Here is a 27,220-nt window from a genome sequence, read left to right as displayed (position 1 = left end):
AAGAATGTATGAGTTGCCATAAGAGATATTGCTTTGGCGTTTATATAGCTAGATACAGACACAGATAACTGTAAAATGTATATAAAACATAGTTCAGGTAGACGTTTCATTGAAAAGGCTTGAAAGTCAGCGAAAGCAAAAATTACTGAAAGGACTTGAAAGTCAACTGTATATGAGAGAAGGAGAATCAGGAATAAAATTCTATGAGCAATATTGGTTTCGGGTAAAATACTACTATGATCAAATTGAAAGGTGAATTTGTCTCCTTCAAAGTAATCCACTCCCACTGCATTACACTTATGCCAACGAATTTTCCAGTCATCACAGCACTTGGACAAATCTTCCGTCGTGATGGCCATCAGAGCCTTCTTCGATTCAGCTTTTATCCAGTAAATTAAGTTGTATATCATGCATATCACGTTCAATATTGATTACTGAAGCTTAAAGAGAGTCCAGTTTATTGCTAAAGCCCAATGACTTCAAAAAACTACACAAGAAGTAGTCAAATGGTGCCATTCGATCTCACTATTTCTAGTAATAATCAAATCTCCTAACTTTTCTCGCAATAACTCGGTTGTTGCACGTCTTGTTGAAACCAGGTGTTGCCAAGAGGAACCTCTTCCGATTGCGTCTATACAAAATTTGTTATCATCGATTTAAACAACTCTGCATTGACAGTAATGGTGTCAACAGCTTCATTCAAGAAGTACGAATCGCTGATTCCACCAGACCAAACACAACAGAAAACCTTCAGTTTGGGTGAATGTTGTTCATGCGAAATTTGTATATTTTCTCTGCACTAGTCAGATGAAACTGAGCTTCTCGGAGTAGATGATTTTCTTAAAAATATCACTGTCGTTTTCATGTTGGTCCCAGGCAAAGTTAGCAAATTCGTGAGGGTTATAGTGGTACAGTGACTTCAGTACTTGAGTGAGAACTATTTTATATGGACGCCAGACTAAATCTTTTCTCAAAATCCGATCATGGCATTTTAAAAATTTGCAAAACGTATATGTCATCCCTATTGGAAACCCCGGTATAAGTACTTTATGGGGTTTTCTATGTTTCCCGTGTGTTACAAACTTCGTGGCTTCTGTATACAATAAGAATAGCCAATTTAATTCATATAACCAAATTTCCGTTACTAAATAAGTAATAAACATTCATTACTTTTCAGTTTTCTTTATTCTCACAAACAAAATAATAATTAAGACACACTCTAATTAAGAATTATTTAAGCGCTTCGCTCTATATCGCATCAACGACGGCAAAATCAATTTCAGCACGCCCGCCGTAATCAAGCATAAGCCCGAGAATGCAAAAGCGGCGTTATAACGGTGCGTCACACCATTCAGTATCGCAGCGGTGGTGGTGCCCAGAAACACACCCAGACCCATAGCCAAACCGGTGAGACCAAAAGCATTGGTGAGCTTATCCAAACCTAAAGCACGCACATAAATGATGGCGCGCAGCGTTGAGAAGAAAGCTGAAAGAGAGATTGAGAATGTGTGTTCTTGTATTTAAAAAAAAATTAAAACTGAAAAAACGTGGATATTTGTGTTTTATAAGCGCCCGTGTGTTTTTGGTTTGAATTCCAGCGGTTGCTAAATCTCTTTCGTTTGCTGTGATATCGTTTCATTGCTTAGAACTCTACAGATCTGTTCAACTTAAAGTGTCTCGCCAAAAATATGTTGAATTTAATGAAAAATACATCTGTTCTAGCGATGTAAGCAAACTTCTCTCCAATATTCCCTTGACAGACAGTTGGGTTCAAGTAATCGGACGGGACACTCATTTTTATCCGATCAAAGACTGACAAGTTGGCACATTTCGGAGAATTTCTTTACGAACGTTCTCTGTCGCTACAACTCATCAACTTCTCTCCGCTAACCCCACCGCTCTCCAGTTACTGTCGAAAAAATTTCTCCTAAAAGTCCGTTTCATTACCACTAGGTCTGTAATCAGTTGTTCTTTGCATTTATTGACAAGTTGAGAGGTATTGAGTGGCAAATGAGCTGCCTATGAAGAGAATGAGACCTCTACATCGAAATATGGTAACTAGAGTATGTCAGCACAGAGCCCAATACTACGAGAGTTGGGTTAAGGAAAGATGTTTAGGAAACTTTCGAGTTTTTCCGTGCATATTATGAGTCTCCTTATTAAGAGAGATTTTCTTGAAAATATTGAAACCACAAGCTCTCAGCCAAATGGGTTGAGCTTGACTTCAACGTAAATGAAGTACGTTTTCTCTATGATATTTGAAAACCTTCCGAAGTGTTTTGTGAAATAAATTCTGTCATGCAAAAGTGCTTTATCGTCCTTGATAAATTTGTTGAACCCACCTGGCGCCACACCATAACAAGCGGCATATGTATATTGAAACCAGACAACATCTTCGCCATAAAAGGCGCTCGCCAATGTGGCTACGCCGCCGAAGACAATACCGCCACCGCACAAAAAAGTAGTCTGCGAGCGATATTTATTGGCAGCAAAGCCAGATATAATACGAAAGATGAAATTGGACAAACCAATGGTGGGTGAAATGAGGCTCGCATTGAATGGATCCACTTCCGCACGCGCTAAAAACAAGAAAACAAAGAATTATATATAATCGTAAATACATGGTATTTGCTTCAAGCGCACTCACTTTTCGAGTACACAAAGGGTATATTAAAGCCCATGGGAAAGAAGAACGCCGACAATAGTAGTATGCGAAATTCCATAATCTTCAGCATATTCATGTCGAAAAGCCGTGCAAATGCATTCAGCAGCTTCGGTGGCATCCAATTAGTCGGCGATATGTAAGCCAACAATGGCCACTTATGACGATTTCGCAGTTCGGAAAGTGTACGGCGTTTCGCCTGTTGGTATGAACGCTGCGAGCGCGTTACGGATAGCGAATAATTGATGGTTCTGGCCTGAGAGAGATTCAGTGTTAGTAACGCCTTTTTTCGATATGTGGGATTGCTCGCTTACCCGTCGATGATCGATGTCGATTAAATGATTGCTTGTGCGTCGCGTATTTACCTCGGGGTCACTATCGTAAGCAGCAGCTCCTGTATAAAAGAGGTCTTCACGCTCTATGGGATCTATACGTACGAGAAAATGTCGTTTTTCAGCTTCCTGTTCTGCATCGGGCTCCACATCTGGTTCCTCTGCAATGCTGGGTATGGTTTCAGTGGTTTTTCTACGCGTTTTTGGTCGGGTGGGAAAGCAGCAGGGGCAGAGTTTTTCTATTTTTGTAACACTTTCTGGGTCATATTCCTCTGAAATGAGTCCAAGGTAGATAGTATACAAATACTGGAGAATATTATGAAATCGACCATGAGTTCACTCAAAGCCTTCAAATAGAAATTAAATCTTCTAAGACATGGGAATAAAAACGCCGATCACTGATTCCCACTTTCTCAATTTTCCTTTTGAAGGAATACCAAGTACTATAAGGCATACGAAAGCTTGAACGCACGGCATTTACTCACCAATCATCTGCTCCAGACCCCTTTCGTAAGATGCTGGTTTTACGGTGACAGACTGCTGATATCGTGAGTAACGTATCTGGCTAAAAGGCACAGACATTATTTCCTCACTTGAAGAAGACGACTTTTCTTCCTAAAATATGGTCAATAAATACAAAATATAAATATATAAACAACTCAGAAATATTTATTCTATGGAACGCACCTTCTTCACCGTTGCGATACGCGTCGGCGTAACTTCAATAAATGTTATACCCATTATGAGTACAAGCAACAGCAATGCCGTATGTATGCGCGACGTATTACGCCAACCAATTTCCGGACAAATTTGCGCATTCATAAAGGAAAATATCAAGATGCCAGCACCGGCACCCGCGCACGAGACACCGTTGGCAATGGGACGATAACGTTCGAAATAATAGCCGATGATGAGTTGTGAGGAAACCCAAATTAAGCTCAGCGATGGACCACCTGCAGCACGAAAACCAAACTAGATACTAAGCGCATAGCATGAGGGTACTAAGAGCTTAAGTGAAAGCTCACAAAAGCTCGTCAAAGCGCTTACTACTTGGTGTTTATGATCTATAGAAACTCACCGAGCACGCTGTAGAACACTATTAACATAGCCATGTTATAACTGCAGGTACCGATCAATATGAAAATAATTGAACAGATGGCGCCCAGCAAAGCCACCACACGAAAGCCGTACTTATTGATAAAAGCGCTAGCCACTGGACCTGCAAGAAAATAGCAACCTTGACAGGCATTTACTTTATAATTCGCGGGCACACATTGCGCTCATTACCAACTTGTATCGAAGCCACAAGTACGATGGCAGTTTGTGTCTCGCCCAGATCTTCGGCAATGTAGGGTAGTAATATGCCGACAGAAAAAATTATGCCATCCACTATAACCTGACAGAAGAAGGAGATAAGCACAATGAACCAGCCATAGCCGCCGTCCGGTGGTATTGTCATATAGAGCTGTAGTGAATAAGAATGGTAGCAGAGCAGGACTACACCATAAAACGCTGTTATATACTCACGAATCCATCGCCTAGCTCTAAGTTGGTGGGGAAACCAGCTTCTAAATACGGTTCACTAGATAATGATGAAGAACTGCCAACACGCTTGACGCTTCCAACATCTAGTTTTGGTTGATTTAACTCATCCCAGCCTTGCATTGGCATTTCGTTCGGATCATTTTGGTTAGTTAACGGTGGTTCACTACCTCTCGCTCTTTTGTCATACCTGTTTGCATTGGGATCATCCGCAAAGTATTTGTAAGCCTGACTCTCAAGGCTGGCCTCCTCATTTGATTCTTTCCATGCATCATTAGGTTGTGCTGAAAATCGTTGAGTACTTATAAACGAGGACTCAATACTAGATGGCGTGGATGCTTTATGTCGTAGTTTCTTTAACTTTTTGACTCGTCCAGCCTCCGCGGCGTAGTCTGGCTCTCTATCATATACATGAAATTGGCTTGCCGATGAATGCGTTTCAGCACGATCAGCTGATGCTTCAGTTATATTACTCTCAGCTTCTTCTACTGTGCTGTATTTAACAACTTTTGGTGGTGTGGGTACACTCATATCTACCCCCTCGTTGTTAGTCTGGTCCGATTTATTACCCTCAGCAAGACTCGCCGATGTTTGGGTTCCAAAGTCTGTGCCCGGTAGCGTAAATTCTTTAATACTAGATGTCCGTGCGCCAAATTCTACAGTAATTGGCTTTGTGGGAGGTTCTGTGCTAGTTGAAGCTGATGCTTGGTTTCTTTTGTTGGTGTATTGCACTGGTGAAGGTTGCGGTGTTGGCGGTAGGGCGGATAGAAATATCCTTGGATCTGATCTATCCGTGCGCGAATCAACACTTTGTACCGAATAGTAAGGTGTTACGTCATTTGCGGGCGGCACTATCGGCGGTTCTGATTTGCTATGCAATTTATTTGAATTTTTTTGTATTTTTTAAATATTTTTTAATATTTTTATATTTGTCATAGGAAACAGTTGGTCTTTAATTCACTCACCGCATTTCACTTGACTAAGTCAGCGCGTGGTTTTAATATAAGTCGATTATAAGCAGCCGTATAAGTTATTGTTAAATAGTATTTTTAAGAAAATTTTTTCAGAGAAATGACTTTGTCTGAAATCTAAACTGTCTTGGAAACGTCAAACATAAAATTCGAAAACAGCTGATTCGTTTGTAGCATTATCATGAGGAGTGTTGTAAAGTCGAAATGTATATTGTGAAATACATGGAATCTGGTGAATTTAAGGGACGCTTTGAAGCATTTAATATAAAATTTGAAATATTGAGAATAAAGTAAGAAATAAGAAGTATGAATTATGAAACATGAAGTATGAAATGTGAAGTATGAGGTATGAAACACGAAGTATGATATATGAAGTATCAAATATTAAGTATGAAATATAAAGTGTAAAATCTGAAGAATGAAGTATAAAGTATGAAATATGAAGTATTAATCATGAAGTATGAAATATAAAATAAGAAGAATGAATTATAATGTATAAAACATGAAGTATGAGATATGAAACATGAAGTATCAAATATTAAGTATGAAATATGAAGAGTGAAATTTGAAGTATGAAACATGAAATATGAAGTATGAAACATGAAGGATGAATTGCTATGAGAATTATATGAAGAACCTACAAAATAACCTATAAAAAATCAAACGAAACGAATAACCTTCTTAACTTAAATACTTTCAAAGGCGATTTGGAGCGAATATCCGAATACAGAATATTGCTTTGACAGGGTTAAATTTTTAAATACTTTTTAAATCCTTCTCCATAGAAATCCATATAAAACCCGAAGGCACATGAAACTCTCCGACCAAATGATTGTGAATAATTGTATTCTAAAGATGTACCGTCGTGGGTATCATCAACATCCTCTGATGAAGTTGCATATATGCATAGTTAAGGGGTCATGCAACATACTGATGCGCATGCATTTAAAGTATCGGCGCAACGAACGGAGCAATCCATCAAGAACGTGAAAGTGCATAGTAGTTGATAGCTTTAAATTGCCGCTATTAAAGAGCGAAGAGATGCAATCGAAAGCAAAGAGATAGCAAGGCAGCCGGCACGCTAGCGAGTCACTCTCCGCTGCATGCAGAAATAGTTGATGTGCAATCAATGCTAAGCGCAGAATGCTTGATTAAAGTGCCGGCGGAAAGGCAGCGTGCGTTGGGTGGTGGTAGCTGAAAGGAGCCATAAAAATTCAATGCGTCAAGCAGATTGCCAAATGCAGGCGAACTGGCAACTGAACAATGCGTGCGCGGCGCAATACAATGGAGGAGGGAGAAAGAGTTGGAAAAGCAAAAGAGGGAAGCAAAGCTATTGCTGCCATTGAACGCTAAAGCAGCAAGCCTGATACGTTTTACAACAGCAAGTACAACAAAAGAGTTACTCCCTTACCATTTTCGGTGCTCCACACACCCCTACACCGCCGCCGCGTGCAATTCGTGCAATAATGCAACGTCTGCTTTTAAGCTTCATCAAGTTGCCACACATCTAGCACACATATCACATCTGTTTATGTGTGACATCGCAAGCGTGCGTGCAAATATCAATGAATGCTTCATTTTATAGTGAACTGAGTTTCGCCCGAAATTCTTGGTTCGCATGCAGTTGGATTTAGATGTTAAGTCCCAGTAAAGTTGCAATTTCGGAAACTCTTTCATTCGTCATAATAGGTAAGGCACGCAACCAGTGAGTTGGCATGACAAGGTATATGCACACATAAATAAGCAAATGAACCACTGTCGAAAGCACACGAAGCTTACAAAGTGAGACAGATTGTTTGAAGCATTTGTAGCTGCATTGAAGTTGTGTGATTTTCTTTGATGTTGTTGCTGTCGTCAACATATGCTGCAAAGCTGAGTTCTCCCTGATAAATTTATAAATCACTGTTACTGTATCAGTTTAATATTGATGTTCGGGTTGAACGCTTTGTAGGGAATACATATACTCATAGTAGATCAAGCACCAAAGATTTTAAGCCATTTTCACCAGATCTATAGATCTATAAACTATACTTAACTCACACTTATCTCTTTGAAATATACTATTGGAACACACGATCACATTATAACAGACTTTAATACCCAGCATAATGCCAAACTTATTCAGGAACATTAAAGAAAAACAAAAAATGTATTTAGATGTAATTACAAAGTTATTAAACTTTTAAATCCGATAGTATTAAAGAGTTGATGTGGCTGCAAGTGAACCCAATAGGAAAAACTGTAATATGAGAGAAAATATTTAAGTGCACAAAACAGAGCTTAATAGCTGGCTTTTAAGGTAGTAGTCTGGTCACTTTTATTCAAAAAATCGCAAAATTTTTTTTGCTTAATTTGAAATTACAATTTCTTGAAAATATATTGTGAAAATTTCAGACAAAAATTTGAAATATTTCGGGAGTTATAACGAGTTTCCTAGAGCGCCTTGGAGTCCAACTTTTAAGGTCGACCGAACTTTAAACGCGTTTTTCTCAAAACATTGTTTTTCTGGTCAGCCTGGGTCCTAACTTTTTTTCTACTAAACCGCTTGCTTTCAAATTTTAACAAGCTATTCTACACACTTATAGTTCTTGTCGGTAGTAACGATAATTTTTTCACCCTTAACTTTTTATTTTGCAACTTTTTCTTTGCTAAAATAAAAGATTTTTTTTTTTCAAAGTCCGCCATTTTGTTATTTACCCTTGAAATTTAATCATCAAGTGTCAAAATCACCCGGACCACCCACGTGCATTTTTTTTGAGTTTCCAACTTCGAGTGACAATAATTATAATGCGTGATCTTCTACACATGGCTGCATCCTCCATTCCTAGCGGGTAGCTGGCACTAAACCGAACTACATATGCAGCACTGCAGCATGTGTGTAATACAGCACATACGAGTATTAGAAGAAAAACAAAAATAAAAAAAAAACATTTGTTGTATATGACAAAAGTTTCTGCTTTTGTCGCCAAATCGAAAAGCGTCTCGAAAGTTTGACGCTGCTGCTGCTGCAGCGACAGTCGCGAAAAGTTGCAACTGCAAGAAATCGCTTGGAAATAATACCAATACATAAGCACACATACTACTTTATATAAATGCAAGCAGATTTGTATATATGCACACATGCATGTGTTTCGCTTTGAGTTTGAGAGCGAATGTCAATGCCGGCGGCGCGCAACAGTGTAGCGCGCAATATTGATTGCATTTGGGTGGGTGCGTTGCCAAACAACAACATAAACACAAACATAGAAGAACTACTTAAATCTCAGCAGCAACTTTTTCAAACAATTTCGTTGCCAATGCCTCGAAATGCAACAAAAACGCGCACACATATGACTAGTTATTGCTATTCATGTTTTTTTTTTGTGTTTTTGCTATTTTTGTTTAGCTGTGATGCAATACAGAACTATGCAAGCGAAGTTCGTTGACATTCTGAGGCTGCCACCCACGCACTGTCAGGGAACCGAGAGCGAGACACGCTTGAGACAAACAACTCGTTGCAGCGCGCGAGATCGGAGTCAGAGTTATTGATGAAAGGCTCAATTCGTTGGCAGCTGGGGTGGCGGTTGTCTTGTGTTGAGTGTGCGTATTTTAAGGCTTGTGAAGGGGATTAAGAAAATAAGTTATGTGTTGTGAGTTTAATAGAAATAAAGTTTTATTTATATAGAAAATGAACACATTAAACTTTTTAATTTTTGCTTATGAGTGTTTTTGAATACTATAAAAACGAGTGATACTTTACTTCTTTATTGGCGTAGGCAGCGCTTACGTGGTTGGTACGTAAGTGTAAATAAATAATAAAAACCCCTAAAATCGGCTGCATCGATGCAGATATACCCTTCACATGTGTACTTCTTATAGTATAAAAGGGTATAAAGCGATCTTTAGCTTGAGTTTTCCATACAAGCACTTGACTTTGACCCATAGTTTATATGACAGCTATATCATATAGTGAACCGATCTTATTAATATTGACAATATTTGTAACACTGTTTGAGATAATTATCTGTGTTAAATTTCGTAGAGATATCTCGACAAATAAAAAATTTTTTCATACAAGAACTTAAATTTCAGCGGTCAGTTTGTATGACAGCTATATGTTATAGTGATTCGATCTACATAACATATTAAGAAAACATAACGGTGGCTGAGAAAATGAACTATATAAAATTTTATGGAGATATCTTGTAAAATAAAAAAGTTTTCCATATACAAAATGGATTTAGAAAGGTCAGCTTGTATGGCAGCCATATGCTACTGTAGTTCGATCTGAATGAGATATTCGGAGATTATAATGGTGGCTGAGAAAATGAACTGTGTAAAATTTCATTATGATACCTCGTCAAATAAAAAAGTTTTTCATACAAGTACTTTATTTTAAACGGTCGGTTTGTATGGCAGCCTTATGATATAGTGGCCCGATATCGATAATTTCGACAAAGAAGATCTCAAAGTGAATTAGTTTATCAAGTGGTATTCAAAATATACAAGTATATACTAAATAATTTGATAATTGAAAGGTCATGTTCCATACCATATGTTTATATTTACCATATGTGTATTTCTCTCTCATTTTCAATATTATCTTCCACCACATATACATATCGTCACCTAAAATGCAAAACAACGTATCATGAAAAAATCGAAATTGAGTTTTTATTGCTTACGATTCAATACATTTTATTATATATATCATATCATTTCAAATATTCCATGCTTCTGCTCTCAGATATAACCAATACATAACCACTTTATAACCAAAACCCAAATTTATTTCAATATGAGATGCTTCTATTATATCGTTTTTCCTTCTCCCGTAAACTTATGAAAAGTTATATTACGTTATTTTCCATTTTAAGTGACGAATACTATTGTTTTTAATACTTTCATAATATAACCAAATAATTTTATAATTTCAATAATGCCGCCAATTCACCGTTTATTTAACACCATAAAATTAAATAGCCACATAATATACTTACGACCACAACGAATACTCCCCAATGGACAATTGAACTATTAAACATTTAAATGATGGTGAAGCGGCGCCACAAAAAACACAACAATAAAGAAAAAAACTATTGCTGACGCGCGGCGCTTAAACTCACAAATACTAGTACATAAAACGCCATAAATATGTATGCGTGTGAGCAGGTGCCTGTCGAGTAATAAGTGGCACTGCTGACGGGTGGCTGCGCAGGGAATTGAGGCCCACTTGCATATGCCGACACTAATGTATATATGTGTGCATCTGTGTATGTAAAAATGTTTGTGAGAGTTGCACTTCATTAAAACGCACTTTATATTAAAATAGCCAACTGTAGGCGTTGGAATATTTAACATGATTGCGTGCATTTAAAATTGATTACAATGTTGTATGAAATATTAACAAGCTGCACGCACAATATTGCTCAAAATATGGCAACAACATGCGGTAATAACAACAAAGAAGAGTGGCAATGGAAAATGTAAAGTTATAATTGAGAAATTGGCAGCATTGTGCAGGTTGTAAGTTGTAAGTAGAAAACCACAAAAGTGCGTAAATGGAAGTGGAGAGTGTGCTCAGGTGTGTCAAGCACTGATTACGTCCTAAAATATAATAATTATTTCAACTTAGTTTAATGATAGAAATAAATGTACTGCCTAATACATATATCGTTGTGTACGAAAAATAGTTGAATTTGGTTTAATTTAATAATGAATAGACTTACTAACGAGCAACGCTTGCAAATCATTGAATTTTATTACCAAAATCAGTGTTTTTTTTTTTTTTTCGGACAAATTTTGTTCAGCGATGAGGCTCATTTCTGGTTGAATGGCTACGTAAATAAGCAAAATTGCCGCATTTGGGGTGAAGAGCAACCAGAAGCCGTTCAAGAACTGCCCATGCATCCCGAAAAATGCACTGTTTGGTGTGGTTTGTACGCTGGTGGAATCATTGGACCGTATTTTTTCAAAGATGCTGTTGGACGCAACGTTACGGTGAATGGCGATCGCTATCGTTCGATGCTAACAAACTTTTTGTTGCCAAAAATGGAAGAACTGAACTTGGTTGACATGTGGTTTCAACAAGATGGCGCTACATGCCACACAGCTCGCGATTCTATGGCCATTTTGAGGGAAAACTTCGGACAACAATTCATCTCAAGAAATGGACCCGTAAGTTGGCCACCAAGATCATGCGATTTATCGCCTTTAGACTATTTTTTGTGGGGCTACGTCAAGTCTAAAGTCTACAGAAATAAGCCAGCAACTATTCCAGCTTTGGAAGACAACATTTCCGAAGAAATTCGGGCTATTCCGGCCGAAATGCTCGAAAAAGTTGCCCAAAATTGGACTTTCCGAATGGACCACCTAAGACGCAGCCGCGGTCAACATTTAAATGAAATTATCTTCAAAAAGTAAATGTCATGAACCAATCTAACGTTTCAAATAAAGAACCGATGAGATTTTGCAAATTTTATGCGTTTTTTTTTTTAAAAAAAGTTATCAAGCTCTTAAAAAATCACCCTTTATATCGTTGTGTACGAAAAATAGTTGAATTTGGTTTAATTTAATAATTTAATTAATTTCAATAATTTTAGTTTTTACTGATTAGATACAAGACAGTTCCATTCCAATAAAAAATTTTCATATAAAACAAAAATATCTCAAATATTTGCTATGTGATACTTATACAAGTATGTATACGAGTAAAAATAAAGTATTCAGTTTCTTTTATAATTTGTTTACATAAGTTTTTTAAACGTGTGGCAACCCTTCACACAAATATTTTAAATTCCAAAAGATTTGATTTTTTGAATTTATAGCTTCATTACTTAAATTTTTTTAAATTAAAATTTTTAAACAGGTGGCAACCCTTCGCAAAAAATTATGTAACAAATATTTATCTTAATGATGTTAAGTTTGATTAGTATGTTGAAAAGTATATCTCATTTTTTATCGATTTAATTTTATGAGTAAAACTAAAGAGATGGCAACCTTCACATAAATATTTTGATTTGCAAAAAAACCCCAAAAAAAAAACTTTTATTTCGAACTTATCTTGTCGTTATTACTTCATTATACCAATTTTCTTCAATTGAAAATTTACACAAGTGGCAACCCTTAAAAAAATATATTTAACATACATTTTTCTTAGTGTTATTTAGTCTGATATATTGTAATACGTTTCATATATATTATAATTTTTAAATAATCAGGTGGCAACCCTTTGCAAAAAATTATGTCACAAATATTTTTCTTAATGTATGTTTAAAAATATATCCCGTTTTTTAGCGATATAATTAAATGAGTAAATTAAACTGCTGGCAACGCTTCACATAAATATTTCGAACTCTAAGCTACTTAAAAAATTGTATATCGAACTCATTTAATAGTTATAATTTCATTGTAACAATTTTCTTCAATTGAAAATTTTAGCAGGTGGCAACACTCTTAAAAAAATATTTACAACTGCCTTTTTTTAATTTTTTCAATACATAGTTTTTTTTTGAAAATTTTTTTAAACAAAATTTGCAAACAGGTGGCAACTTTCTGATTTTTTATGTAATTTTTAGCAATCCGATTGCATAACGAACAATCCACACAAAAAAAAAACATAATTTAATTCTCGTTCAGCTTACACCATGGTGGCTCTCAGTCTACTCTGTTAATTTGTATCTGATCTTCACATCACTTCGCACTTTTAATCCGCACACCTTTTGAGCTGCATAATTACATGTCGCATATGCTGATTTAATGCTTAAATCCAATTTATATGCATGAAAATTTCAAATTAGCCTCAACGTCAGTCATATGTTAGCTACTGACGACGGCGCTAAATGGCAGGCCAACAAGCCAACAATATAATGTCGCACATACAGAGAGTAACAAAGGAATAATAAGAAGCATACTTTATTTCAGACACACATACTGCCAAAAAATCAGCGCTTGGCGGCAGCATCAGCGGCTTCATTAAAAAGTTGCATCATTAAAATTTAATTTCGATATTACTCATACGCCATGGCGACACGCAATATGAACTGCCACGTGCATATTTGCAACTGCGTTTATTATTTAATATTGCGCCGTTGTTGCTGCTGTTTTTAACGGCAGTTATATTGCATTGTTTATTGTGGCATATTTCAAAAATGCAACTTTTTATTTTTGTTGCTGTACTTAAACTCTCGCTGTCGTTGGAACATGCTGTGGAACATGCGATTTATTTTTTTTGTTTAAAGGGCAGTTGTTGCTATAATAACTGCCGCAAGCTTGATGAAAATGTTGTCGCAGCGACGCAGTGCTAAGTTTTTTAAATTTAAAACAACTAGCTTTAAGTTACGGTGAAAACATATAGGACAGTGCGCTATAAAAATATGCGTAGAAATTCTTCTTGCAGAAAATATGGTAAAAAATATTAAAAACGATATTGTTAGGCAATAAAAGCAAAATTTTTTTATTTTTATTTAAATTAAATTTTTAATAATACACTAATTCTAATTGAGAAAAAATTAAATTTTTAATAATTTAAAATTTAATTAATTATACTTTAAAAAATTAATTAAAAAATTTTCAATGGGGATAATGATCAAAAACTATTTTGGACCAATAAAAAAAAAATTATTAATTATACTCTGGCAACATGTCGCTTATAATTAACAATAATTATTAATTAATTTAAATTCAATTTTAATAATTAATTAATTATACTAAATAAATTAAGTAAGTTTTTTCATTAATTAACTATAATTATAAAAAAATAATTTCATTTTTATTAGTTCATGAATTATAATTAAAAAAATGTATTTAAATTTTTCTACGAAATTTTAAAGTGCGATAATGATCAAAAAATATTAAATACAATAATTTCGACCAATAAAGGAAAATTATTAATTATACTCTTCCACCGTGTTGCTTATAATTAACAATAATTATTAACTTTTCATTTATATTTAAATTTTAATAATTAAGTTATTATAATTAAAAAAATTAATTAATTAAAATTAAAAAAATTAATTAATAAATTTCGACAAATTTTTCAATGGGGATAATGATAAAAAAATAGTAAACAAAGTATTTTGGACCAATAAAAAGTAAATTATTAATTATACTCTTGCAAATGAAACTTATAATTAACATTAATTTATTAGTTATTATTAGTTTTTGTCAATTCCAAACGATAAAAATCGGGAATTTAGTACTCTTCGTAAAAATCACCGTTATTACCCACCACTCATCACAAGCACGTTATCATTATTATTATATATTCGGCCAGTTTTAATTACGCAGTTAATTGCATGCGGCTTTTATTGACACACGAATGCACACATTTGAAGCAACACTGTCCACATATGTCTATATATATGTATATATACATAATCGCTTGTCAATAATTGCATATCTACCTCAACAGTTAATACTTCTTCCTTTGAAATCATTTAATTTTTCCAACAAATAAGGTGTGATTTGCATTACAGCACCGTTGACAATTGAATACTGTTATTTACATGTACACATATACAGTTACACATATGTCAAAAGTGACAATTTGGCATTTATGCATGATGTTATATTGTAAAATGTCAGCAAGGGAATTTAAGTGAACAACGTTGGAATTTTTCTGTACAATTGTTGTTGTAACATGTTACAAAAGCAAAATGAAATAATTTTTATGCCAGTAATATTTGCATTTTTACAATTTTTTTATACAGTTTGTATGACTGTGCCAGCGAATACAAGTATGAGTAGCTCGATAATTATGACAGGTATAAAGGTTTTTAATTAAACATAAATATGCGGGTAAAAATTAAATAAAAATCATGCGATGCATTGAATTTATGATATGGTATGGTAGTACGATACCTGTACAATAGGGTACCTGTTATTTCCCACGGTGTGTGCTCTTGTTTTTTCGCTGACAAGAGCTCAATATACATTAGTGGTGCATTCCTCGTCTATCTATGTGACGTCCTCTGAAGTTTCAGTTTCTGCTCTAAAAACACGTTTTGTACCGTAAACAAACTCTTTATTCTTAATTTACGCAGTGCCTAATCATTTCCCTTTTGCCATGAATATATTATGGATTTTTTAATCATTTTTTTAAAAAAACAATTTTCAACTTTGAAAAGTGAAGATCTCAATTATCTCTTAGTGTAAAAAATATATACATTAATACAGTAAGTTTTCTCATTAAATACAAAAATACATATGTATTTTTTATATACAGGCTCAGAGAATCCAATTTTTATTCAAATCCGCTTTCCAATTTTCGTCCGTTCGAACTTACTTTATGTTCTAAGAAACATGACTCAAAACGTGCAAAGTTTTTAAATCTTGGCGTATGTGGGCAATGAGCAAAAATTTACTGAGCTTTCCCTTTGAAAGTGTTTAATGGTTTGTAAAGTACAAATTGCTGCCTATCGATTACGGAAACTCTTCAACGCACAAACGTAATCGAATTGTGTATACAAAGACAACTTTTCAAATGGAGAAAACGAAAGCATTTCAGATTCACTAACGAAGTTTAAGTGAAATGCGTAGCATTAAAAGTCAAGTTTCCAAACATGTCTATAACAAGGCAGAGAGAGATTTTTTTTATTTGGAGTAAGTAAAAGATTACGCAGTATTGTGGAAAAGAACTTTACTAAACATATATTGAAGTTTCTCTTACTGGTATGTGGATGTGTCAGATTTCAAAGCATACTTTTAAGCGCTATACGATTTCAATACATAATCGATTAAGGGGTTATATACATTTCAAAAATGTTTATTTTTTTTTTTATTTTTTTAATGAACATATATTTAAGAGTAAACATAGAAAATTTCATATCGTTCCCGTGAATATTTTCGAAGTTCGGCCTTCTAACTATATATAACCCCATAATCAATTGTTCCTGAAATTTGATTGAATTAATTTCAATAAAGTAAAAAGTAATTCCAAAAAGTCGAGAGATGAAATCATGTTATCAAAATTTTGGTAAAAATTGTGCAAAATTTCATAAAAAACTGTGAGAATGTAAGCGAGAAAATTGCTACAAATAAAGTGGCCTTAGATATGAAGACATTGTGACAAGCGATTCCAATACTCTTTATTATTATTTCTTTCATATGAAAAAAGTAAATTTTTACCCAAAACAGCCTTATCACCCCAATTAACAATGCTTAAAACGAGCTTCTCTCAATTCACAAAACCAAAAGTGTTTTCTTTTTTATTAAAAATATGTTCAGTACACTACAGCCACAAAGCTTCAAAAGGACACTTGATAGAACATAATCCTTCTTTTCTTCTCTCAGCCAAGTAACAACTAGATTTCACAACAAATTTAGTCAAGTTAAGTAAAAATGAAATTCTTGTGAATTACTTACGCTTGAAATGCACGTATTCATGCAAAGTTTTCGGACTATTTCCACTCACTTAACACTTAAGGGCATATCGAATTAAACAAAATAACAATTACAAAATACATGTGTCTGCAGTCCGCTTCTGAAAACATGTATATATATAATATATATGGAAATATTTTCGGTAAAAATATGCGACTATTAAGTGCTCACATAGAAAAGCCGCAAAAACAAAAAGGTTCGCTGCAAAAAGGACATGCAATGGCAAATATTTGAGAAAGACCTTGACAAATGAACGTGCTTGGTGGAATTAAAATATACAAAGGCTTAGTTAGCTGAGAAATATGTGACTTAAAAATATCTGACTTAGAAATATGTGAGAAATTACGTATATTTATATATTATTTCTGCCGAACACTTGAATATTGAAGTGTTTTTGCACTTAAGTAAGTTATGTTAGCAGCTAAAAGGTACATGTAGTCAGTTTGGTATGCTTAAGAAGTGGCTAGACGAAAATTGTAAAATTGATTGTCAGTTTTTTTTTATAAAATTTACATATTTACGTGTCTTTATGTATTCATAGACGCCAGTATGTGGTCACACACATGAATTTATCTCGAGATTTTCAAGAAAGTAAAATTTGCTCACTTTGAATATACTTTGGGTTAGCTCAAGCAAACTTATTTTCAATTGTTTAGCCATTTATTTTATAAATATTTTTTCTAAAACCATTATTTCATATTAATTTGTGTTTGATGTGGGAATTTTCTGGCTGCGAAAATTAATTTTCACGAAACGTTTGCCGATAACAATAACCACATGTGCCTAATCGTTGCCATATTTTTTTGTCTTTATTGCTTTCGTTGGTCATTTAGCATATTAACTCTTAAACTTTTGCGCACATGGATATAGATAGGTCACACTGACTTTTTAGAAGTCGAGTATGGAGTTTTTGTTGCAAACTTATAAGCGTCTGAACAGGAAATAAGTAAAGTTGGTGTAGTCAGTTGAACATTTTTGTAATTCATAAATCATTTCAAATTTCCAAGGTTTTTATGTCAAACAATCAGTAGTTGCTTTCCAAAATTTCAGTGTATAAAACCACTAAAGTACATAAAATTTAATTCGTATTGAAGCAAATGATAATAAAATATCACATCACGCCATTTATTGATGTTTTGTAGAATTTCAAAGGCTTATAATAAAGTGAAATTGATGTGATATAAAAACACTTCAATTTATTACCTTTGCTTCTTGTTACTTGTGTCCTACATATTGCTATTTAGTCCTAAATTGTCGCTCGATAGTGTGTCATATAATCATATACTTATATCTCTTCAGCATATTATATTGATTAGACTGCTTCAACAAAATTTTTTGATTTTTTTTTCAACTCTTACTCCCTCAAATGTCAGTGATTGACAAAGAAAAAATCCTCCCTCAAGCCAGGCGTGAGTGAAAATGCTGTAAATACAAACGCAGAAAAAGAAGAAGAACTTGTTCGTTCTCCTGACCGAGGTTTCCAACTCTGGTCGCGATAGTGGGCCCCGGAAGAAGCCAAACAAGAAGAAGTTGAAGGCAAAATCAAGGTTTAAAGCGACGATCGGAATATGCAACCGTCTCGAAGGCAAGTCCAGCGTGAAGGAAGAGGAGTTTGAGAACGCCCGAGCACACTTTGCTACTTGTAACTAGTACAATGTCTCGAATCCACCGTATACGAATCATATGAGGAGCATATCGCTAAAAAGAAGCAGCGCTTAACGGAGAGCGAACCGAAGTCGCCGTTGAAAAAGAGAAAGCGCAGGGACGTAGCAAACGTGTCATGCACGCGGACGGCAGACCGATAACGTCCAAGGCTGGGGCGGCAGCCAATGAGATTGCGAAACGGCATTTGACTGCAGTAACCCGCAATGACAGATATCACAGCAGCAATGGAAAATAGTGTAAATGAAGAACTCTTCTCGAGAACAGGCGCCGAAACAAGTCAAAAGGTAAAAGGTAACAAGTATACCCCACATGGTGAACCCGGAACATGCTCTGTGACTAATACAACGACAGAATCCAGTCGTGCCGACTAGCGACTGAAGGGTGTTAGGCGTGGCGAAATCGGTAAACGAAGATGGAGGCCAAAGCTACATACTCCAGATCAGATCAAGGCGGCAAAGGCTATCTCGTACGCGAGGTTCGGGAAGATGGCGTGAGGCCAAGTCAAATAAATTCATTTCAGTCCTATATTATTGATTGATGTGATTACTTAAAATAACTGAAATTAAACAACAGTTTTTCTTCGACACAGAGCACTTGGAATCCATCAAGCACCAAACCTTGAATGGATGCCTACAAAAAGCTATCGGACATTAGAAGCTTCATCGAAACCACAAAATGGTTTAAAAGAGAAGACGAAACGTTATAACAGTAAAAAAAAAGTTCTGCGACAAATGCATCGAAATGGCACAGCTAGTGATAATTGAGCACGAAAGACAACAGGGCTGCATCTGATAGGTTATAGATCAATTTTTATTAATAAAACATTACACCCCATCTCTTGATATTATTTAAATATATATCACATGAGTTGACAATACATCACATGACTTTATTACTGTAGAAATAGATTGATAGCATCATTTCATTCCTTTTATACTTTATAAGTGATGAAACGAACAAACAACTAGCTACCAAATAGGCATATAGAGAAAGTATACCCCTTTTTGGCTCTACGCGTTAAGCGAAGTTAAAGGGAAATTCTTTACACCCGTTTCTAACCCATGAAAACCCAAGGTGTGATGTGACTTTATAGTAATATGACTATATTCGCATATATACATACCCTTTAACCAATAAACTCACATCACTTCACATGTAAAGTAAAAGACTAGTGTGTGCTCTAAAATTCAAGTATATGAATTAATATAATAAAATTTTAAGAAAATAAACATTTTTACACACCAGCTCGCCTCAAAATTTTACTAAGCCTTTAGTACTGAACCTAAGCATAAAACTGAGCCAAGATAAGTGCTCCGAAAACTTAAAATGCATACTCCTTTACTTATATAATGCCGCCAGCTAGGTATGTATTTTGTTTAAAGTACGCTTAAAAGAAATAAAATACAAGTTTTATGTGCATTCATATATTCTATATATAGTATATTATATATGTATTATATGTGTGTGCCATAAAAGACGCCTGTTAACCCTATAACGGCAAACTTAAACTGCAAACAGACTTGTAGCACTTTTGCCTATAAATATGTATGCATTTGTATATGTGTATGTATTTATATTCAAAGGTATGCATTTACAAATCTACCTACAAATTTTATACTTCTATTAAAGCAAGCTCACACACACAAGCATAGGTGGATATTTACACATGTAGCTGCAGTGTTTACAGCTACAACCCATTTGGCGCTGCAATAGAATATTCAAAGTGCAAAGTACAGACATTTTCAAAGTAATTTTATTGAAATTATTTAACTTTCCATAAGAGCACACACAGCTGCCCATACTGGCACAGCGCACATCCACTTACCTACTACTTGTACATATGTGTGTAGAGGTGAGTGTGTTGGATTTTAAGTTTTTCTGTTTGTAAACAAGTTTGCGTAAGTTCTGCAGCCATATCAACGGTGTATATATGTAGTAGGTGTGCGTGTATGTACATATATTAGTGTGTGTGTGTGGCAAGTATGCGACTTGCTCTCGGCTGTTTGCTGCTAAGCATCTCTTTAATCCACTTTTTGCTGCATACTTTTATGGGCGTATGAGATTTCTTGTTTACATGTTGTTCGGTTAGGTTGGCAAGTCGGCAAGAGGCCACAAGCTGCTGAATGGATTTCCATATGAGCAAGTATGTTCATGTGTGTGTGTGCTATATGTATAGATGCAAATTTATAGTTGAGAAAATTGTTTAATTTAAAAGTGTTAATTTCTGCTTGCTGCTGGTATCAAATAACGGTAAGTGCTAGCTTGAACTATAGCGTGCATTTTCACATTTTAGAAAACTAAATAAATGAAATATGTAAATATGTACAAGAAATGTATATGCTAGCTTACTTTCTCATGAGAAATTTCTGAAATTTCTTGCTTTATTTTATTTGAAAAAATTCCAAATTTCATTAACCCACTGACTGCCATTTGCCGTGCTGCCTACTAATGCAAATAAATTGCCTGCATAACAGTAATATTTAATAACCAGCGCACTTTCATTATTTTTTCTTTGACACTTGCAAGGAAAACTTTCTAAGCTGCGCTCAAATGGTCGAGCAAATTCTTGCTAAAGTTCCAACTAAAAAAACAAGAAAAACAAGAAAAAAATTACAACAAATTGCAACAGCCGAACCAATCAGGCGTGTCATATTAAAGTGGTGCGAAGAGGAAAAAGCGTGTACCACAAAAAGCGAAGGCAAAGAAATGTATGTAAGCAAAAGTTTCTGCTGTTCTTCCGCCAGGCAGCATGTGGTTTTCTAATTATGAAATACTTGTGGGCCAAAGCAGCGTAGGCTTCCAATAAAGGATTAAAGCAAAAGTTGCCGGCATAGAGCTGACAGCAGCAGCATGCAACAAGCTAACGGCATGTCTTAGTAGCGCAGCACAGCAGTTTGAGCAAAGTGCCTGTAAGACAGCCAATCACTTGTCTGAAGTTGGAAATTTCACTTGAATTTGCGGGCAGCGCTGGCACCTTTGATGGCTTCAATCGCTGTTGCAAGCTTGTTGCTTTCTTGGCAAAATGCTTTGTTGTAAGTGTAAGCGCTGTATGCACATATGTTTTGTTTGAAGCTTTATAGCGTGCGTTTAATGCTGCGCAACATTGCGGCAAAGCGGCTTTCAATTAATTGAAGTTATTTTTTTATGCTCTTTGGAGCGCACAAAAGTAATCATATATGGTTTTTATTGGTAACTGTAAGTCATGCTGATATCTGAAAGAAACTGAAGCGAGGTTAATGCCATAAAAAGATAATTTTGCAAAATTTTAGATTAAATTTTCTACATAATCGCCTTTTAGCTCAATAAATTGGTAGTCGAAAAAGTCTTTTCGTATTTTGCCAATAGATGTCGTTTCAGTCGTGTATCTCCAGTGCTACCAATCACATTTTATCATACCATACAGTGTTGGAAAGCTTCATTTAATCAAAAAAAGTTAAATTCTAGAAATTACAAAAAAGTTACAGTTGTTCAAAAATGAGTGAAAATAAAGAGGAAATTCGCTATATTCTGAAATTTTTGTATTAAAAAAAATGTTTGTATAAAAACAAAAATTGTATAAAATACCACGCAAGCCAACAATGAAATTTGTGAAGTTTACAGAAACGATGTTGTATCAGTACGTGTAACACAACAATGGTTCGGTCGCTTGCGTTCTGGAAATTTCGAAATTTCGATTTATGATTTCTCAAGCGAAAAAAATTGCAAAAAGTGGTCGACGAAAATGGTACATATTTGTTTATTTATTTATTATTATAAATATAAAAAAATAAATTAAAATTTAGTAAGAAATACGAGAACACTTTTTCGACTACTCAGTATTTGACCCAGCGATACCCCAACTTCCTGGTGTGAAATTTATAAAAAATCGATTCTTTTTCTTTTTTTAATATTTCGATATCTTACACATTTAAAAATATCATATTTAATGTTTAAGTCCATATCTGAAATTGTTTTATAGTTTTGCCTAAAATTTCTCAAGCTGCAATGCTGATGATGACGCTGTCTACTAGCGGTACTAGGAAATTAGTATACAGGATTATTGTGATATCAGCTAGATGGATACTGTGGATTCACCTGCTTGCATTGTTGGGCATGAAAAGCCCTATTAATGGAATACGCAAAAAATTGCCGGCTTCTCTACTGCCAAAAAGACATGGCTACCCGTCCATCCTAACAAACAAAAATTTAAATCTCAAACAACATAAGTTCGTGAAGAGTCACTACTCGGTATACACTATAGAATATATCGTTAGTCGTCCCTTTTCTGAAAGGGAAGTTAGGAACGAGATTCAATCATGAGATAACTCAATCATAGCTGCCATCAATATTAATCCACGTGGTCGTGCTGAAGAAGCACCACAGAAGCTGACGGTGATGATTCCTGGATCCAAGGTTACAAATGAAACTGGTAAAACACTCGCCGCTGAAGCTGTACCTTGGCGCTCTATGAGGGCCTCAGTTGTCCTTTGTTGATTTTTTTTTGTTTACTCAAACATTTTTAATCATCAGTTTGATTACGTCTGGATTTTTATTAATTTAACAACATTTATATGGCATTATGTGAATTAAAGAACCTCACTAAAGTAAATAAAAAGTTCAGTCACCCAGTTGAAATCGCCCTAATTCGTTTATATTTAAACAAGTTTTTCTCGAAACACCATTTTCCGAATTTGATACCTCGAAAAACGTCATGTAACTATTTTCTGAATATTTTGTATATAATACTACATATGGTACATGTATCATCGGATTTTTGAACTGAACAAAAACCGCCAAAAATGACAAAGGCTTGGGAAAAAAAATACTTTTTTTGAAATCGCTGTCATCTTGCCAATTCTTTATCTTTTTTCATCGTAAGTCGTTAAATCTTAGGTTTTTACTAATATTTCCGCGGTTAATAGATCCTTCTCGCGCAAAATAATTTGCAAACGATCTAGAATATTCTTCGTGACATCAATTACTTTTTTGGATAAATGCTGGTCTCCTAGCTACATACTATTCCAGCGGGATGTCCCTTGTAGAAGCAGCTTAGTAGAAATATTTTCATTCTTCCTTCTTGACTCTAACGCATTTAAAATCTCCAAGCTAAAACACTTCAGATCTCGCAGCTTCAAACATCACACTGAGCTACCTGGAATATATTTTTATGAATTTTGGAATGCAAAGCGCGAGCCGCGACTTGAAGATCAGTGATAAAAACTAACCTAACCTAACGCTTCATAAAACACAAAAGTTAGTAATTTTTGGGTTGTTAATGTTTCTTTTAGTACATTTGTGTGTGTGATCATTAGCTTGAATACACTATTTTTTTGTGTTTTTGGCCAGGGTAATGTTTACAAGGCTTTGTTCTTAATTGCACGAAACGGCTTTCCGGTGGCTCCTCTCTTTATTCCGTTATTTTAAGAACTCTGTGTTATTATTTTCATAAGCTGTGTTGAAAAAGAATAAAAACTAAACAAAGAACAATTTAACTATAATTTAAGAAATAATAAAACAACAAAAGCAAATCACAAGGTCGTTGACCTTCAGAAAGTCCAGGTAATTAAAAAATGAAACCTTTAATAATTATTACTTCAGGTAGGAAAAAGTTATCAAGTAATTCAGGTAGCAGGTAGCTGGTAGTACAAGGACATTATCGGGTAAGCGGGCACGCCCCTTTCCCAAAACGATTATGAATTTAAGTTATCCTTTCCCGTGTTCAGAAAAATCGTATATAAACTGGTGCAAGATCACCAGAGCTACAGTTGTAAGCTGCAAGCGCTCACAAGAACTACTAAGTATTCTAAATTATTTCCACGAAGTTTCAACTTAAATTAAAGAAGAACAAGATGACTTTCTATCAACAACCCGATCAAGCAAAAAAGTAAGCATTTTCTAACTATTAAGTTAAGCAGTCAAATAACTTATAGCTTATATTCTTACAGATTATACTACTCCAAGATGTGGAACGGCGACTACCGTCCAGAGAACGGTGTGAGCAGCTCAACGGCTGGACACAAGCCTAACAATGGGAATGCCAGGAATGGTGTTCTGCAGCAGCAACGTCAACAAAATCGACCACAACAACCACAGCAACAAAATCGACCACAAAAAACACAACAACAACATCGGCAACAGCAACAGCACTGGCCTCAGCAGAAGCCAGTCAAGCAGCTCGGCCTGACGTCCGCCATCAGCTTGGCTGAGCCCAGTACTGAAGAATTGCTGCAGACCGCTGAATTAAACAAAGCTTTAGAACCATTTGATGTGTTCGAAACTCAAGCGGAGCTTAATCAGCGCATGCAAATCTTAGCTAAGCTCAATACGCTGGTCAAGCAGTGGATCAAAGACGTCTCAATAGCAAAGCATGTGCCCGAGGCCGCTGCCGAAAAGTTGGGTGGCAAAGTCTACACTTTCGGTTCATATCGTCTGGGCGTACATCATAGAGGCGCCGATATTGATGCGCTCTGTGTGGCGCCACTTTATGTCGAACGCACGGATTACTTCACCACATTCTTTGAGTTGTTGAAGCAGCAAGCCGAAGTGACCGAGTGCCGTGCGGTGGAAGAGGCCTTTGTGCCGGTCATAAAAATGAAATTTGATGACATTGAAATTGATTTGTTGTTTGCGAGTCTGTCGCTCAAGGAGATACCGGACGATTTCAGTTTGAGCGATAATAATTTGCTGCGCAATCTGGATCCGCGTTCGGTGCGCAGTTTGAATGGCTGCCGTGTGACCGACGAAATACTGCAACTAGTGCCGAATGTAGAGAACTTCCGCTTGACGTTGCGAGCGATCAAGTTGTGGGCAAAAAGTGAGCATCACGCATTGAATTAATTAAAATATTTTATATATTTAAACTAACATCATTTTTTTTACTTGCAGAACATGGCATTTACTCAAATTCGCTGGGATACTTTGGTGGCGTGACATGGGCGATGTTGGTGGCGCGCACCTGTCAGCTTTATCCGAATGCTACGGCCGCCACGCTCGTGCATAAGTTCTTTTTGGTCTTCTCGCGTTGGCAGTGGCCACATCCGGTGCTGCTCAGACAACCCGAAAATGTAAATTTACGGTTTCCGGTGTGGGACCCACGTGTGAACGCTGCGGATCGCTATCATCTGATGCCCATAATAACACCGGCATATCCACAACAAAACTCCACATTCAACGTGTTGGAGTCAACCAAAAAGGTTATAGTTAAGGAACTCAACCGTGGCTTGTCCACGCTCGATGAAATTATGCGCGGAAATGCTTCATGGAACCGACTCTTCCAGGCGCCAAGTTTCTTTTATACATACCGCCACTTTTTGGTGCTTTCAGCCTCCTCAACAACTGCTGCTGATCAGCTGGAGTGGTGTGGCCTAGTCGAATCGCGGATACGCCTATTGGTTGCTAATCTAGAGCGCAATGAACATATTTCATTGGCGCGCGTGAATCCGAAATGTTTCGACTATAAGAAGTGTGATGCAAAGACGCAGAGTGAAAGTGGTACTCCAACAGCTTTCCAAGCACCATTCTGCTCGATGTGGTTCATCGGCTTGGAATTCGCAAGCGCTAAGAATTTGAATGTGAACCTTACAGCGTGTATACAAACCTTCACTGACCAGGTCATGCAGCATGCGGCAAACATAAATATGCTGAAATATGGTATGCAACTTGACACGTGTCACGTGAAGCGTAAGGACCTCTCGCAGTATTTGGATAAGGATTTTTTGAAACGCGAACGCAAAGCCATGGAGCAACATACGAATTTTGAGAATGCAATTTCAGCGAAGGCCAAACGTTCGTCATCCGAGATGTCTTCAGAGGAAGAGGGTGGTATTGCCAAGAAGTCGCGCTCTAGCGGATCGGAAGATAGTTCTTAGTTTTATATATGTTTTGTAGAGGTATAAAACGAACTAGAAAGAAATGTATTATTGTTTAATATTACTAAATTTCGAAAAAAATAATTTTGTTAACTCTTATTATTCGTGTGCAGTTGAAATGTATTTTTTCTATAAAATATATATATAAAAATATAATAAAAAAATGTTGTAAATGGCAAACAAATTATTCAAAATTTCATCATATTAACCTGATTTCAAAACCACATTAATAAAATTAGAAAAATAAAATAAAATGTTTTTAAATAAAGTTTTTAATTAAATTTTCACATTTTGAAAAAAAAATTAAAAATTTGAAATTCGAAATTTTTTAGGTTAGGTTGGGTTTAACGGCTGATCTAGAGATCGCACCTTGACCGCATAAACATTGTAAAAAAAGTACGAGAAAACTATAATTAAATTCCCGGGGTAATTGATATTTCCAAAAAAACCAAATTTTGCTAAGTTGGTAGGACTGTCCTTAAACACTATTCCAAATATGAGCGCGATCTGTCAACCCGTTTGTTTACAGCAGCTGATTAAGTCGGTACACCTCAGCAGTGCGTTCCGATTTTTACAATGGATAAAAATATCGAACAAAAAATTTGTCTCATATTTTGTCTTTGTAACAAAATTTCGTGCGCGGATACGATGCAAATATTGGAAAAGACTCACAATGATTCAGTTTTATCAAGAACACAAGCATACAAGTGGTAAAAGGTCTTTAAAGTGGATCGAGATCGTTCATGATATTCGTCCTGAATGACCATTGACCTTTTTAACTGATGAAAATATGGTATTAAAGAGTGAAAGATATGGTGCTTAAAAATCGTCAGGCAAGTA

General features: G+C 35.6%; 2 protein-coding genes across 2 annotated transcripts; one reads left to right on the top strand and one right to left on the bottom strand.

Moving 5' to 3' along the window:
* Positions 1-1,084: 1,084 nt before the first annotated feature.
* LOC105228396 (uncharacterized) lies at positions 1,085-8,256 on the bottom strand. The gene is made up of 10 exons (XM_049451067.1): positions 8,238-8,256; positions 4,522-5,435; positions 4,282-4,459; positions 4,073-4,231; positions 3,682-3,947; positions 3,480-3,609; positions 2,977-3,266; positions 2,648-2,918; positions 2,343-2,579; positions 1,085-1,486 (listed from the first exon to the last, which is right to left on the bottom strand). Exons 1-10 carry the CDS (start codon positions 8,254-8,256, stop codon positions 1,224-1,226), a joined length of 2,727 nt encoding a protein of 908 aa, XP_049307024.1. The 3' UTR covers positions 1,085-1,223.
* Positions 8,257-24,132: 15,876 nt separating this feature from the next.
* LOC105228470 (poly(A) polymerase type 3) lies at positions 24,133-26,671 on the top strand. The gene is made up of 3 exons (XM_029551201.2): positions 24,133-24,396; positions 24,458-25,326; positions 25,398-26,671. Exons 1-3 carry the CDS (start codon positions 24,362-24,364, stop codon positions 26,378-26,380), a joined length of 1,887 nt encoding a protein of 628 aa, XP_029407061.2. The 5' UTR covers positions 24,133-24,361; the 3' UTR covers positions 26,381-26,671.
* Positions 26,672-27,220: the final 549 nt, after the last annotated feature.

This window comes from Bactrocera dorsalis, chromosome 3, assembly GCF_023373825.1.
Source record: "Bactrocera dorsalis isolate Fly_Bdor chromosome 3, ASM2337382v1, whole genome shotgun sequence".
Taxonomy (NCBI): Eukaryota; Metazoa; Arthropoda; class Insecta; order Diptera; family Tephritidae; genus Bactrocera; species Bactrocera dorsalis.
The sequence above is the reverse complement of the archived record's forward strand: the minus strand, read 5'-3'. Positions and strand labels throughout refer to the sequence as shown.